Raw genomic sequence first — 13,938 nt, 5'->3', positions numbered from 1 at the left:
AGAATGAGCCAGTAACATATTTAAATATTGAGGAAGAATATGAAAGGGTGATAACATTTGTATTCTTACCACTGAATATATACAAAAATCATCACAGGTGGACTTGGCTTCTGACCTTTTCAGATTAGATAGTTGAAGCAGCAAATTGAATTCACAAAGATTTAGATGAAATACAAAACTGGGCAAAAATCTGGCAGATCATATTTAACACAGACAGACAGACAAGTGCAGAGTGCAGTTCAGGACACCATGTTACAAAAATCATATTGCTTCTCTGGAATTAGTCAACACAAGGGCAACCACAGTACAGTATATTCTGGGGATAAAGGGAATGTCCAACACCGACGGTTTGAAGGAACTGAACCTTTACAGTCATGAACACAGAAGACTGCAAGGGCCCGGATAATTAAACCATCTGTTTTTGCTCCATTCATCTTTCTTTGAAGAAACACTCTCATGCGCTATGAAGCAATATCCATTACCTTTCAAAATCTTTAGAAACAGGAAATGTTTAAAATATCTCAACAGGACAGTGTCTCATTCTACAGTTTGACACATCTATTGCCGCTTATAAAAGAGGACATATTTTAATTCTTCCTCCTACTGTATAAAAGACTGTGTGAAATGTGGAATTACAGCTATTTCATTGTTATTTCGCTACTCTCCACTGTGCTGAGAGAGGGTAAGTGGCACTATTTTATTTAAGAACATGTTAAAGTTTACAAAAGAGAATAGCTATTTCATCTAGTTTGTCTGATTATTAGTGTCATCAACAACGCTAGGTAGCTAGCTTCATACTCTAACCATCTTGTGTAAAAAAGTGCCTCCTGTTCTTGATTTTAAAAGGATTTCCACATAGTATTCACTAGTCTCTGATTAATGTTTCACTGTCGATACTGAAAGGTCTGCTGGATTGACTTTGTCAGTGTCTTTGAGAATTTTGAATAATTCATACAAGTAACTTTCTCTGTTCTAAAAAAGGTTAAGTACTTTCAGCCTATCAATGTAGAACATTCTTTTAATCTCATACATATAACTGGCGGATTTAAATAATACAATTCTGTTATTAATGCAGCTGTTGGGAGCAAAGTGTTCACATGTGGGAAAGTTTTCATGTACAGAATGCCGAAACAAGTGAAATGTTACTTATATTAATAAATAATTCCATTACTGTGCAGAATTACTATTATTTTCACACAACATAATTTGATAAAACACTGCTGCTATTATTATATTTTCATTGTAAAGTTTAATTTTAGATTAAATACATTTACATACCTGTGATGTACAGTACACCACTAATCTTGTGAAAGTTGTAAACTGTAGTTGTAGCTCAATTTCACAACAGGATGATTATTTTTTTATCCATTTGTCTTACACCTTTTTCCAAGGTTCTGTAGTTAATATAAAGTGCAAAGATGTTACTCACTGCAATACTGCTTACAGTTTTCTTTTTTGTGAACACGTTTTTCCCCAAACACGTTAAATACAGCTTTCTAATAAAACTACTGGAATGAGCAATAGTTGTAATACAATACTGGCATGTACATAACAAACTTTCATGGTGATATAAAAATCCAGTATCCTGGATTTGGTCTGCCACAATAAATCCTGTGAAGGATTGCCATAATTTGTACCCCGAATACTTGAACAGTTAAGAGTGTCACCTGAGCTACTGTGCTTGTTACAATCAGGAAGCACAGTGCCAGAGATAAGAGAGACCTGTTTTGAGGAAGTACCAGAGGGACTGGCAAGCCTCATGTAACCTGGACTTCTTTTAAACCTAGCCTCAATTAAGATAAAGTATTTGAACCTGAATTGAATAAACAGATTATTCATAATTTTAAATAATGTTTTATTTTATTTTATATAGTGTTTATGGGCTCCTGCTCAAAAATTAAATGTGCTGTGGAAAGTTAGAAGGTTAAAATAGTAAAAGTTCAGGTGGGTAGCTGCGTCAGCATGCGTAGGCTGCAAAGGAACAAGTAATAGGTTTATTCCGTGCTGAAAAAAAGAAGAAAGAGAACACAATGTTTTGGCCGTGGAGCCTTCTTCAGGTGTGGAGGTTTGTTATGTTCAAACAGAAGGTGCTTCTGTTTTGGTTTTACACACCTGAAGAAGGATCCACGGCCAAAACGTTGTGTTCTCTTTCTTCTTTTTTTCAGCATGGAATAAACCTATTACTTGTTCCTAAAATAGTAAAATGTCAATTTCTGGTCTATGGCTATGAAACACAAAGCAGAGATAACCTACTAATTGGTAACACTGCTTTGATTTATTTGAACTTTATCTTGTACCAGGTCAAGTCTCTGGCGGACCTCGGAACCAAAACACAGGTATTCATTCACCATTCAGATCGATCGATTTTTCGGTTCTTGGTAAATACCAAGCTATTAAAACTGAGGCTGAAATTTTGCTCCTGGAAGGTGGCCAAAACAGAAGCAGAGATCTTTTTATGAAAATAATGATAGGGTTTTCTTTAAGCACGAGCAGAACTGACACTGGGAATTAGTATAACATTTACCAAGGAGCCCCAAAATACTATACTGGGACCAAGACATTTTAATGGTTCCAAAAAACATGCTTCCTAGGAAAGTAAAACTCTAAGGGCCATAAATACCTCTGCTAACTGTGCTTCCCAGACTAAATTTGCTCTGGATCAGTGATTCTCAGATGTGATCCTGAGAAACCACTGTGTGTCCTGCTCGTTTTTCCAACCAAGGCCTTAATTGCTGGCAAGCTGATTTCAATTTTTCTTTTTAGGTGTGTTTTTTAATATTTCTTCTGCTCTTAGAAAGGTATCTTGGACTTGACATTGGTACCAGCTGTGGGAAATGCAGCTGAAGCAAAATGGAAAAAAACATGCATCTTGGGAGTATCTGATATATTGTCATTCTCACTTGTGTCTCTTCATCATAAATCGATCACCTAGTATCAGTCCTTCAACCATAAAATGGGCAGCAGATTCTTAACCAGACAGTTGATGAGATTCTGTATGCTGAAGCTGTTAGAAATAGTATTCTTACAGTATAATAATAAACTGTTTAATGAAAGGACTTTATTTAATGAAAGGAGTGCAGATACCTTATAATTTCTTTTCTACTTTAATGCCGTCATTAAAAACAAAAACTGCATAAAAGGAATAATTCATTTTTAATTTACTTCATATTCAAAACTGCACCAACATATAAACACTAAGTGGATAAGATCACTGTGAGATCACATATCACAGAGTGAAAGAACACACTGTGAATTAGAAATCTCTTAAAAATACTACTGCTCACACAATACGTAAGCTTTCTAATACACTACATTTCTTTTTAGAGCAACAACAAGAACCTTGTGATATTCACAAAAAAGACTTCAAATGTAAGAAGAACAAATGTATCTGGTCAAGGTACTGTACTGTATTAGTTTTAAAAATTACACTTTATTTCCTAGGTTTGTTTCTTGCTTGGGGTACCTTCTGTGTGGAGTATGAATGTTTTCAGGTCTTGACAGGGGTGCTCTAGGTTTGTCTCGCAGTCCATAAGTCTGCCTAGGTCAATCGGCATCTCTAAATTATCCCCCAAATGTGTGAGTGCCCCATCATGGACTCTAGAGTGTCTTCCAGGTTGAGCTCCAGCTAACAGAAAGCCTATTTTATGGTATTTAAAATGGGCAAATGAACATCTGTTTTTTTTATACAGCACAAAAAAACATTTTGCATCGCCTCAATATGTAATCTTGATGTGTGTCTGCATTTCCTTCTGCTTTATCAAAGAGAAGGAAAACACTTCTATGAAGTACATGTACAGTACCAGTAGTGCAGTATGCATCAGATAACAGTGTGGCAGGGTATCACTCATCCTGTATTGCTCTAATAAGTATGGGTGTTCTAATGTTCTAAGTGTTAGAACACCAATACTCATTATAAAGTGTTCTAATCTGCAATTCTTTCAGGAGATACAGCTCTTCTTGAAGTGACAGATAAATTAGGAGGTGACTGTAGCAATTTCCTTTCACAGGAAATATGAAAAGAACATTGCACAATGTTTGAATGGGAGCAGAGCATCAAAAAGTCAAGGCAGGCCAATGGTGCACTTTTTTGCTGTAGAAAATAAAGCAGTGGATCTGTTTATCACACCTGACTATGAGGTAGGAAAATACAGGCACTGTTTAAAGCAGCTATAGAAACCACTATAGTAACCAGCATATAAAAATTGGTTTAATGTTAAGTATTACATTTTCTATTTTACATTATGTTTAGTGGTTACATTTTTAAACATTTGCATTATATTAATGACTCCAGCACTGGAAAATAGCACATTCAAGAAGAGGAATATTAAATTATAAGAACAATCCCTATCCCTGAGAGATTTACATACTGAGGAACTTTATATACTGTATGAAAACACAGTGGCTACGCAAAAGCAAATTCAGTCACACATTGCTTAATACACAAATCTCACACGATGCCCCTTTACCACTCCAGAAACACCACCTCTCACTCCTCTCTCCAGCCTCTCTTTCATTGCTGTGACCTACTGTATGTTCTCATGTTTCATTGAAATTATACCATTTAGATAAGTATGCAGCTCAGCAGATTTCGGTAAGTCTGTTTTCTAATGTAACTTTTGCAGTTTTTTTAAAACATATTTCTTAATTTAACATGCCATTATTTTTTAATGCACACTTTACCTTTTGTAATATCTATTTATTATCATACAGTATGCCTTGGTGTATGTCTTTTTATATGGCTGTCTTGTATTTTGTTGGTTGTGTCCTGCCCAGGGACTACAGCTTTTAAGCTAACTCTAGTGCATCTTAAGAGCAGTGTCCTGTCCCTGTTAAATAAACTTAACTAAAAACAATAATAAAAATAAAATCCATGAGAAAATCCTTCCATTCCAATTAAACTGTTAGTGTCCAGAGATGTTTTTCAGGTTCTGTTAACAAATGGAGACTGCTGGTATGGTGTGTTCCTTCAAGGATTAACCTGTCACAATATCATAGCAGAATTTTAGATTGATAGCACTACTAAACTTTGGTTTCAGTAACTAAGCTTTTTCAGTGAATTACTGCTCTTTTCCTTTAATAGTTTAAAGAAAATGGGACAGAAGGCCATGAAGTCTATGTACCAGTTGAAGTCCTTCACAAAGCCAGCGAGCACATGAAGCAAGCAAAGACAAGTAACTGGGTAGTGATCACAGTGTTTAATGACACACTCTTGTTTCAGGTATGGTTGTATGTTTCAGAGATGGGTGTTAATACCATCAACTTCGTTTTTAGGGAATGTCATTTACTGTTTTAAGTTAGAAAAGAAGAAGGCAAAAGAATAATGTCTGGGGAGTAATGTGATGAAAGCCAGCGTCTGTTTTGTGCAGAAAATTGTTATTGCTCACTCATTGCCATTTATAAGTTCACTGTCATTTTTTCTGAGACTCTGAGAGGGTGAATCATATCCTATGTAATTTTAAAGATAGATCCTTATTTTTCTGTTTGCTATTGTATCTTTTAAAAACTGCATCTCAAGGGATTTGGTCAAATTGAATCTGAAATTTATAATATTGAATCACTCACAATGCATAATATTATTCACTTCCTTGTAAGAATTTTGAACAACAGAGTAAGCTAAAAGAGAGATTAACACTAAACAAGCTTTGTACAGTATGGAAACAGAAAACGCAGAATATCTTTGGAAAAGCAAGAAACTTGATCAGTGATTTAACGCTGAAATTTTCCTTTTCCTCCTCATTTCCTCTACATGAGGCACTTGATGGAAAATCTGTGCTCGCCAGCCTGAAAAGTTATTTCTTCTTCCATTGTTTGTCTTTGAAGAATTCAGAACAAGATGAGATCCTGGAAAACACTGTGATAGGAGTGACAGTGGGGAGTGATCCAATCTTGAACCTCACAGACCGAGTCAGGGTAGCATTCAAGCACAACAACGAGGTGAGTGTCCTCTAACAGCCTGCCTGTGCTTCTCTGTGGCCAGTTAGAGCAGGGATTGTGAACAGTTGTCCTTTAGACTTTGTGACATTACAGCTATTGCAATGACAAAGGTTTATAAAATGATCCTATTTACACACTTCCACTGGTTTATGTCCTATACAACACCCTAATAGTTTATAGACTATTAGACATGTGATGCGACATGCTCACTGTGGAGAACTGGTATAAATCTTAAAATATCATTTCTGGGTGGCGGATATCCTATCTTCCTTCCACATGCCTTCACCCCAGAGAGGAATCTGGAAAGCATTCCCAATTAATTGGAATCCTTATTTTTTATCCTTATTTTTGCTTTTTCTTGCGTTTCAAAAAGTTCATTGTGAGATCCTGAGATATCAGTGACGCCTGGAAGACAAATAAAGATAAATGTTTGAATTTCAGACCCGAAATGGAAGTTGTGTGTACTGGGAAGAGGATGATGATGATGCGTCATACGAAGGTAAGGTACATTTATTTCCCTCTTTAAAAGCCAGCAGCTGGTACAGGTAAAATCCACTGTGCATATTATACCTTCTTTCTGAAACCATGCTGCTTGAATGTTCAAAACATTGTAAAATGTTTTTCCAGAATATAGTATAAATCTTGATTTTTGTTTTTCTGTTGCTTTCTGTCAACAGGTACATACTGTTAAATCACTTGTGTCTCTAGGAAAAAGCAAAGGTTAAGTCCACACTGACAAGTCAAAAAAGAAAGGAGAAAGGACTCTTTCTGTGGGGGATCTTCGGGTGCGTTAGGATACGAGGGAGAGAACAGGGATGCGGGAAAAGGGGTTAGGGGGAAAAAAACGTGAGAGGGGTCAGTGGATGAAAACAGGATAAAGAAATGGAAACCCAGATGACAAATTCCAGAGGAAGCAATAATCCGTAAATGAGGGGGAGAGATTCAAAAAGAGATTTCTAGATTTTTCTTTCCAGCTCATTGAGAGCTGTGAGAATTTATGAACCTAGTTTAAGGATAATTTGCGCTTGTGATGTCGTATTGAAGTAGGAGTTTATAAATCTCTGTGAAAGGATGCAGAGAGAAAGGTTAGCAGAAGTGTCTATGAGAAGTGCTAGGGAGAACTGCTGGCTTGGACAGTTCTTCGATTCTTGCTGTTCCGACAAGTTCCCTGAAACACTTAACCAGTCTGCCTCCTGATTTGCTGTTCCTACTTCTTCTTTTGGTTTACTGTCCAGTGTGAAACCTTCTGCTTATGTCAAACAGTTCGCACACTGATGTAACACCCTACCAGTCGTGCTCTGTCAGTTGGTCTTAGTTTTTGCAGAAGTGACAGACTTGTCTAGGAAAAAATGTCTCAAAAAACATTTCTGCCCACTTGTCACTGTGTTTTTTACAATTGCTTTTCAGATGTCACAACAGAGTACAATGCTACTATGGAATTTGCAGGAAATTGGAGTGAAAAGGGATGTGAAACCAACAAAACAAATAACGCATTTATCTGTAACTGCAATCACCTCAGTTTCTTTGCTATATTAATGGTTAGTGCACAACACCACAACATGAACAGCTCATTCTGATGCACAGAACATATCTTTCTGTTCTTTAGGACGGTTCTATGCATCATTATAAGAAAGAGACTGGCAAAATTGAGCACTGAATCGACAAAGTAGCACATTTTCCCAGCACAAATACTGCAATCCATGACTTGCATACTGTATGGTGTTGACAGTCTTAAAATAGTTGGAAACCTTTTATTGAAATAATTGTCATAAAAAATTTAATGTTCTTTTGTTTTCAACAGAAGGTAGAGACACTTCATTCTGAAAACCAACAATAGCTCTATTCAATACATTCTTACTAATAAGAACGCATTTCTCCTCTGTTTCCACAAAAGCTGTGTGGTTTTAGTTTGATATTGTTGTATATACAGTACTAGGAGCTGGAAGAGCAGGGCAAGGCTAATCATTTCATTAATTTATTTTGTCCTTATTGTATTTTCCAGATCATTCCTTCTAAATATATTTATGCATTTATGTATTGTAAGTCATTCTAAATAAGAGTCTACAATGCAAGAAAATTAAATATTCTTAATGAATGTTTTTGACAGAAAGCAGAGACGCCCCACTCTTTAGATGAAACCAACACTCAGGCTCTTCAGTACATCACCTATATCGCAAGTGGATCCTCTGCTCTGTTCACAGCCATCACTATTGTCTTGTACTTCTTGTTCTGGTAAGTTGATGTCTGTACCAACATCTTCAACATGTCCTTGGCCCAGGCCACTGTACCTAGCTGCTTCAAGACAACCACCATCGTGCCAGTACCGAAAAAATCAGCCCCCACATGCCTAAACGACTACCGCCCTATTGCACTCACCCCCATCATAATGAAGTGCTTTGAAAAACTACTTATTCCGCACATTAAAGCCAGCATTCCAAAAACAACTGCCCAACACATCATCGGCAGTGCCTTACCACCCATCCAGGAAATATACAACACCAGGAGTCTGAAAAAAGCCACCAAAAGTATGTCTGACCCCACTCACCCCGGTCATAACTTGTTTGTTCCCCTACCATCTGGCAGAAGGTTCCAGTAACTCCAGTCGCACACAACTAGACTCCAAAATAGCGTCTTCCCCAGAGCTGTCAAGTTGGTGACGCCCCCACTCCCTTCCACCTTATTATGATCTCTCCTAACATCCTCCTGTACCCACAACCACTGTACTCCTACACCACCACACACACATGTAAGCCAAAATTGTACTGTCCCCTCGATAGCCCAGTAAAATTGTAACAGGCATAATAATATTTAATATTAATTAACCATACTACTTTTAACCACACAGTTTTCGATTACTTGATTACGTTATTTATGTTATGTTATTACATGTTACTATTATTGCTATTGTGTAACTGTCTATTGTCTTATCTTCTGTCCTATTTATATACTGCACCTGAGTGACTAATGAGAAACACTTTTCATTATGCTATGCACCTGTGTAAGTTTAATGACAATAAAGTTGAATTGAATTGACTTGAATTGAATGAACTGTATTCAGCTGAAGTGATGCGTCAGGACCGTCGCACACTTGCAACAAAAAAAGGTGAAAAAATATTTGAGTCTCATTTCTAGTAAATGAAAATAGAAAACATAATAAGCATATTTTCTCATAGTTCAGGTGGGTAACTGCGTCAGCATGCATAGGCTGCAAAGGAACAAGTAATAGGTTTATTCCATGCTGAAAAAAGCCTGAAGAACACCTGAACACCTGAAGAAGGCTCCACGTCCGAAACGTTGTGTTTTCTTTCTTCTTTTTTTCAGCATGGAATAAACCTATTATTTGTTCTATATTTTCTCCTATACTGTATATAACCAGAATCAGGTTTGAATGGCTTTTAAAAATTACTATACAACCTTCCCTGGCCTTGACTCCCATACTACAAGTTTACTTTGAAATAATCAGCAGATACCTTTCCTGATCTAGATTTCACAACTATATTCTTTAGCTTGTCTTGACACCTTTAAACATTCACTTTTAGTGCCAGAAGGAAAGGGGAAGCAATTTCTGCCTAAGAGCAAAATTGTTTGCATATTATGATATTTATGAGGAAGCTGGCGTGGCACTGTGACACTATGGTGAGTATTTCTTCCTCCCAGCCCTGTTGCCCAGAGTTCAATTCCTGGGGTGCTGTCTGTGTGGAGTTTGTACAGTATGTTCTTCCCATGTTCATGGGGGTTTCGTCTGGGTGCTCCTGTTTCCTCCCACAGTCCAAAAAACAGTATTCACTGGCTTTTGGGAAAATAGGCCCCGGTGTCACTGTGTTTGCGTCTGTATGTGACCTGCAATTGACTGGCACCACAGCCAGTGGTGTTATCCTGCCTTGTGCTCATTGCTCTAGTGTTCCCGGTCATCCCACACTGGATAAAGCATTTAGAAAATGGATGGATGAGGAAGGTTTGTTCTCAGCTTGTGTGCAGAAATAGAAGTTGTTTGCATTGTCCTCACAGGAAACGCAGGGCTGAAAAATCCCTGGCTGTGCACGTCCACCTGAGTGGCAGCCTCTTCCTCCTGCACCTCCTCTTCCTCCTCAGTGTGGCGCTGGCGCAGGGCAGCAGTGAGGGGCTGTGCCTGGCGCTGGGCCTCCTGCTGCACTGGGCACTGCTGTGCTGCTTCACCTGGATGGCCATCGAGGGCTTCCACCTCTACATGCTGCTGGTTAAGGTCTACAACATCTACGTCCACAGATACCTGCTGAAACTGAGCCTTGTAGGATGGGGTAAGAGCGAACACTACCCCAGACCCTGCTGTTCTGCTAAATACTGTTCCACTCAGTCCTACCCTTAATGGTCTCAAGCAGATAGCATTTAGCATGTGTGTGATTTAGCACTGTTTAGCAGTAGGCTTGTATGTGACCCTTTTCTCTGCTTTTCAGATGATATAATGTAGCAACTTCTGCTCTGCAATCAACAACACAGAATTCTTCATAATTCTGCCTAATGTCACACAAAGCCTAACCAGGAGAACTGTTAGCTTCAATGACTTCAATGACTGTCTTCCAGGTGTTCCTCTTGTGGTAGTCACTGCGTGTGCTGCTGCTCAGAAGTATGGCAGATACAGGATTCAAGGAGAGGGGGCTCTGAATTCTACATACATGTAGGTCATGCTCACCTCTTCCATGATGAGATCAATGGAACGGTACCTGTACATCAATATACGGCACAGCTCCATATGGTTTGTCATTTTTATCATGGGCAGGTGCTGGATAAAGGATAGGACAGTGAACTACATCACCATCACGGCCTACTTTGGGATGATCTTCCTCTTCAATGCGGTGATGCTGGGCATCGCCGTGGTGAAGATGCGCAGGCTGAGACGGAGCCGGATGCACAGAGAGGGAAGCTGGTGGAAAGACTGCATGACAGTGCTGGGACTGGGCTGCGTGCTGGGCCTACCCTGGGCTCTGGCCTTCTTCGCATACGGACCACTGGAGCTTCCTGTCTTCTACATCTTCACCATCCTCAACTCCTTCCAAGGTGAGCCGTCCCCTCGGAAGCCTCCACACATGGGAAATACAGCTTGAACCAGACAGCTGCGACCTTTCTGTCCCCTAGTGTTGCCAAGAAATAATGCATTTTCACCTGATGGACTAAAAAAGCAAACTGAGGAAACACTTGTGATTAATTTGCGATTAAAACCAATAAAGTATAAAGTGTGAGGAAATGTCATGGACTTCCACTTCAACATTGGACTTTTAGGTAAAAGGAATTCAACACCTGTCCTAACAGCTATGATGCATAACCTTCCCTTAGTGCTGTTCTTCAGTTATGCTTAGGATTAAAACAAGTTCAGAACCTATAAGAAATATTTAAACTAAACACGGATATTGTTATTTTAAAGCATTTGTTACCCCTGTAACAAAGACAAGGGGCACCTGAGTTGGAGTGAACTCCAAAGTGATAAGGAAACAAGACACCAGTTTGTGTGCAACATGTTCTTGCAGTGCCTTTAATTACTTTGCCTTTTTCCAACCAGCTTTTCAACATCACTTTTTTTGCATGTTCTCAGTTTCAATATACCATTTCCCCCCCCATTTCCATTGTTTAAAGAATTCAATCACTAACTACACAGTTTCAGTTAACACAACCAGCATTATTGCTTTAGTGCTGATTTACAACATATTGTGCGATGCCTGTAACTCTTACACATTTAACTGAAGTCTATTCGCAGTCCCACTATTATAATCAACTCCCTCCGTGTCATATTCACCACGTTTTTTTACAATGGAGTTCGCCATCTTGCTTCAGTATACAGTAGCCTCACGGCAAAAGTCATATTTCTAATCAACGTTTACACTAAACAGCACATCTTTACGCAGTGTGGCTTCTACATAAATGCTCATTTCTAGTTATTTCCACAACTCAAACATAACACCACATTTCAGTGCATGATAATCACATCTTGTATACCTGCTTATTAGCCTACCGAACGGCTAAATTAGTTTAAACAAATTTGTAAAATAAATGCATTGTAACAGCGATTAACTTTTACCAACAACTTTATACGTTAGCCACAACATCCAATCATTCGCCTTGTGCTCATTTTATAACATATTTATGAGGTTTTAAACAGTTTTACCAACCTTCAAAGTGATCAGATAAGGAAACCAGACACAAATTAGTGGGCAAAATGTTCTGGCGGTGCCTTTAATTGCTTTGACTTTTGACCCTTGCTAGAACTGCAGATTCCTTAACACTGCCAGTGCCTAACGCCATCTCCAGGATAAACTATTAAGCAGCACTTGAGCTTGTTCTCATCCTGTTAGGAGTTTTCATGGTGTGTATTATCATGAAGAAAAATAAAAAATAATACATTTAAACAAAGAAACAAAAAGAGGGGCGCCACTTTTTTAAAACTCATACATCTCATTTCTAGCTCACTACACATTTATGCAATGTAAGTGCTGTTACAGCTACTCCGTTGCACAATGGTAAATTAAAGGATTTAAGAAGCACCACCTCATGATGGTCAATGATTTTTGAATTTTCAAACTTTGCTCTTAGACAGCTGGAGTTATTTAAATCACTCAGATTTCTTCATTGTCCTTAGAGTTCATTATCTTCCAAGTGCTGTTGTTCGATAATGACTGATGTGAAAACAAGTTTGAATACCGCAGGGACAGCACTCAAGTATAAATACTGTATATACTGTATATCAGCGTGGTTTGGTTGCGAGTGGACCCCTACAGCAGTGTGCATTGGCTGCAGAGCAACACATAGAGATTAATTCCACCCTGAAAAGCAGAGAGGAAGATCTCAAGATTTTGGCTGTGGAGCTTTAGGGATGAGAGTATGTGCAGAGTAGTAGTTAGAGCTCTGGACTCACAACAAGAAGGTCCGTCATCATCAGCTCCTTACTTTGCACACTGCTGTTGTACTCCTAGGTGAATGATTTTACTCCAGCAGCTCCAGTCCATCCAGCTGTACAAATGGGTTTCAGCATTGCTGGGACTAACCCTGTAATAGACTTAAGTCCCATCCAGACTTCCACCCACTTCAGATAAAACCTCAAGCCCAATGGGCCTTGATGGGCCAATGGGCTGAAGCATGAGGTACTTTAGGCTAAGAATTTTCACAAGGGACAGAGTCAATCTTAACATGCTGGCTGTTCCCCCTGCAGGTCTGTTTCTCTTCCTGTGTCTCCTCGCTCTCGCCCGTCAGAGTTACAAAGATGGAAGCTCTTCTGGGCCAGGAAGCTCTGCCCACACATGAGGGAATGTATGAACGTTCAAGGAGGAGGAGGTTCCCTCACAACTTTTTAGCATGGTGGAGCTGGGTCATTGCTTTCTTCTCAATTTCCAGACATTGTCTTGAGACTTTGTGCCAGAACATGTATGTCGAAAACTCAAGTGGATTGTGGCAGCTCTACTCCCCAACCCCCAGTGTTAATGCAGCATTTTAGAATTCAGAGCAGAAAGACTAATTGTGCATGGTGTCATATTGCAAATTGAGTATTTATTTTTGTTGACTCCTGGCTGCTTCTGAAATGACATGCATTTGTATATACACATTTACATCTTTGAGTAACTCTTTAAATAGGGTTCTGAAAGTGACTCTCACTTTAAAAGGAAGTCTGCTGGTAATACAAACCTCTAAATGGGAACAGTGGAATTTCTGTTAATCAAAACACAGAAGGGGAAAAAATCAGTATCAATTAATGTGGAACCTGTATCATATTTTGTGAATAAATCTCCTTTTAAAAAAGGATTTGAAACGTGAAACATGGTGTAATAAGGTCACATGAGTGGTAGCTAGCAAATATTGCATAAAAGCAGTGTAGAGCAGTGACTGGGGTTCTGGACTTGTAGTGGGATGTTGTGGGTTCAAATCCTAACTGAGATAGTCCTGTTGTGTTCCTGAACAAGGTGCCTGAATTGTTTTAGTACTTTACCCCGCTATATAAATGGAAGTAAACATAAATTGCTTTGGGTAAAAGCCAAATGAGTT

General features: G+C 38.7%; 1 protein-coding gene across 3 annotated transcripts; it reads left to right on the top strand.

Moving 5' to 3' along the window:
- The first annotated feature begins 76 nt into the window (after positions 1–76).
- Positions 77–13,712, top strand: LOC148644535 (adhesion G protein-coupled receptor G1-like). Of its 3 annotated transcripts, XM_088613702.1 has the most exons (13): positions 77–682; positions 2,301–2,336; positions 3,325–3,397; positions 4,008–4,137; positions 5,081–5,218; positions 5,821–5,934; positions 6,376–6,433; positions 7,342–7,472; positions 8,042–8,166; positions 9,943–10,211; positions 10,495–10,588; positions 10,691–10,968; positions 13,112–13,712. In XM_088613702.1, the coding sequence occupies exons 1-13, from the start codon at positions 625–627 to the stop codon at positions 13,201–13,203; spliced, it is 1,596 nt and encodes a 531-aa protein (XP_088469828.1). In that variant the 5' UTR covers positions 77–624; the 3' UTR covers positions 13,204–13,712. The 3 variants fall into 3 exon arrangements, with proteins under 3 accessions (XP_088469828.1, XP_088469830.1, XP_088469831.1); XM_088613704.1 differs by lacking the exon at positions 3,325–3,397 and having other exon boundaries at positions 83–682; XM_088613705.1 differs by lacking the exons at positions 2,301–2,336; positions 3,325–3,397 and having other exon boundaries at positions 83–682.
- Positions 13,713–13,938: the final 226 nt, after the last annotated feature.

Source organism: Lepisosteus platostomus, chromosome 20 (assembly GCF_059453375.1).
Source record: "Lepisosteus platostomus isolate fLepPlt1 chromosome 20, fLepPlt1.hap1, whole genome shotgun sequence".
Taxonomy (NCBI): Eukaryota; Metazoa; Chordata; class Actinopteri; order Semionotiformes; family Lepisosteidae; genus Lepisosteus; species Lepisosteus platostomus.
This window is presented reverse-complemented; position numbering and strand designations above follow the sequence as displayed.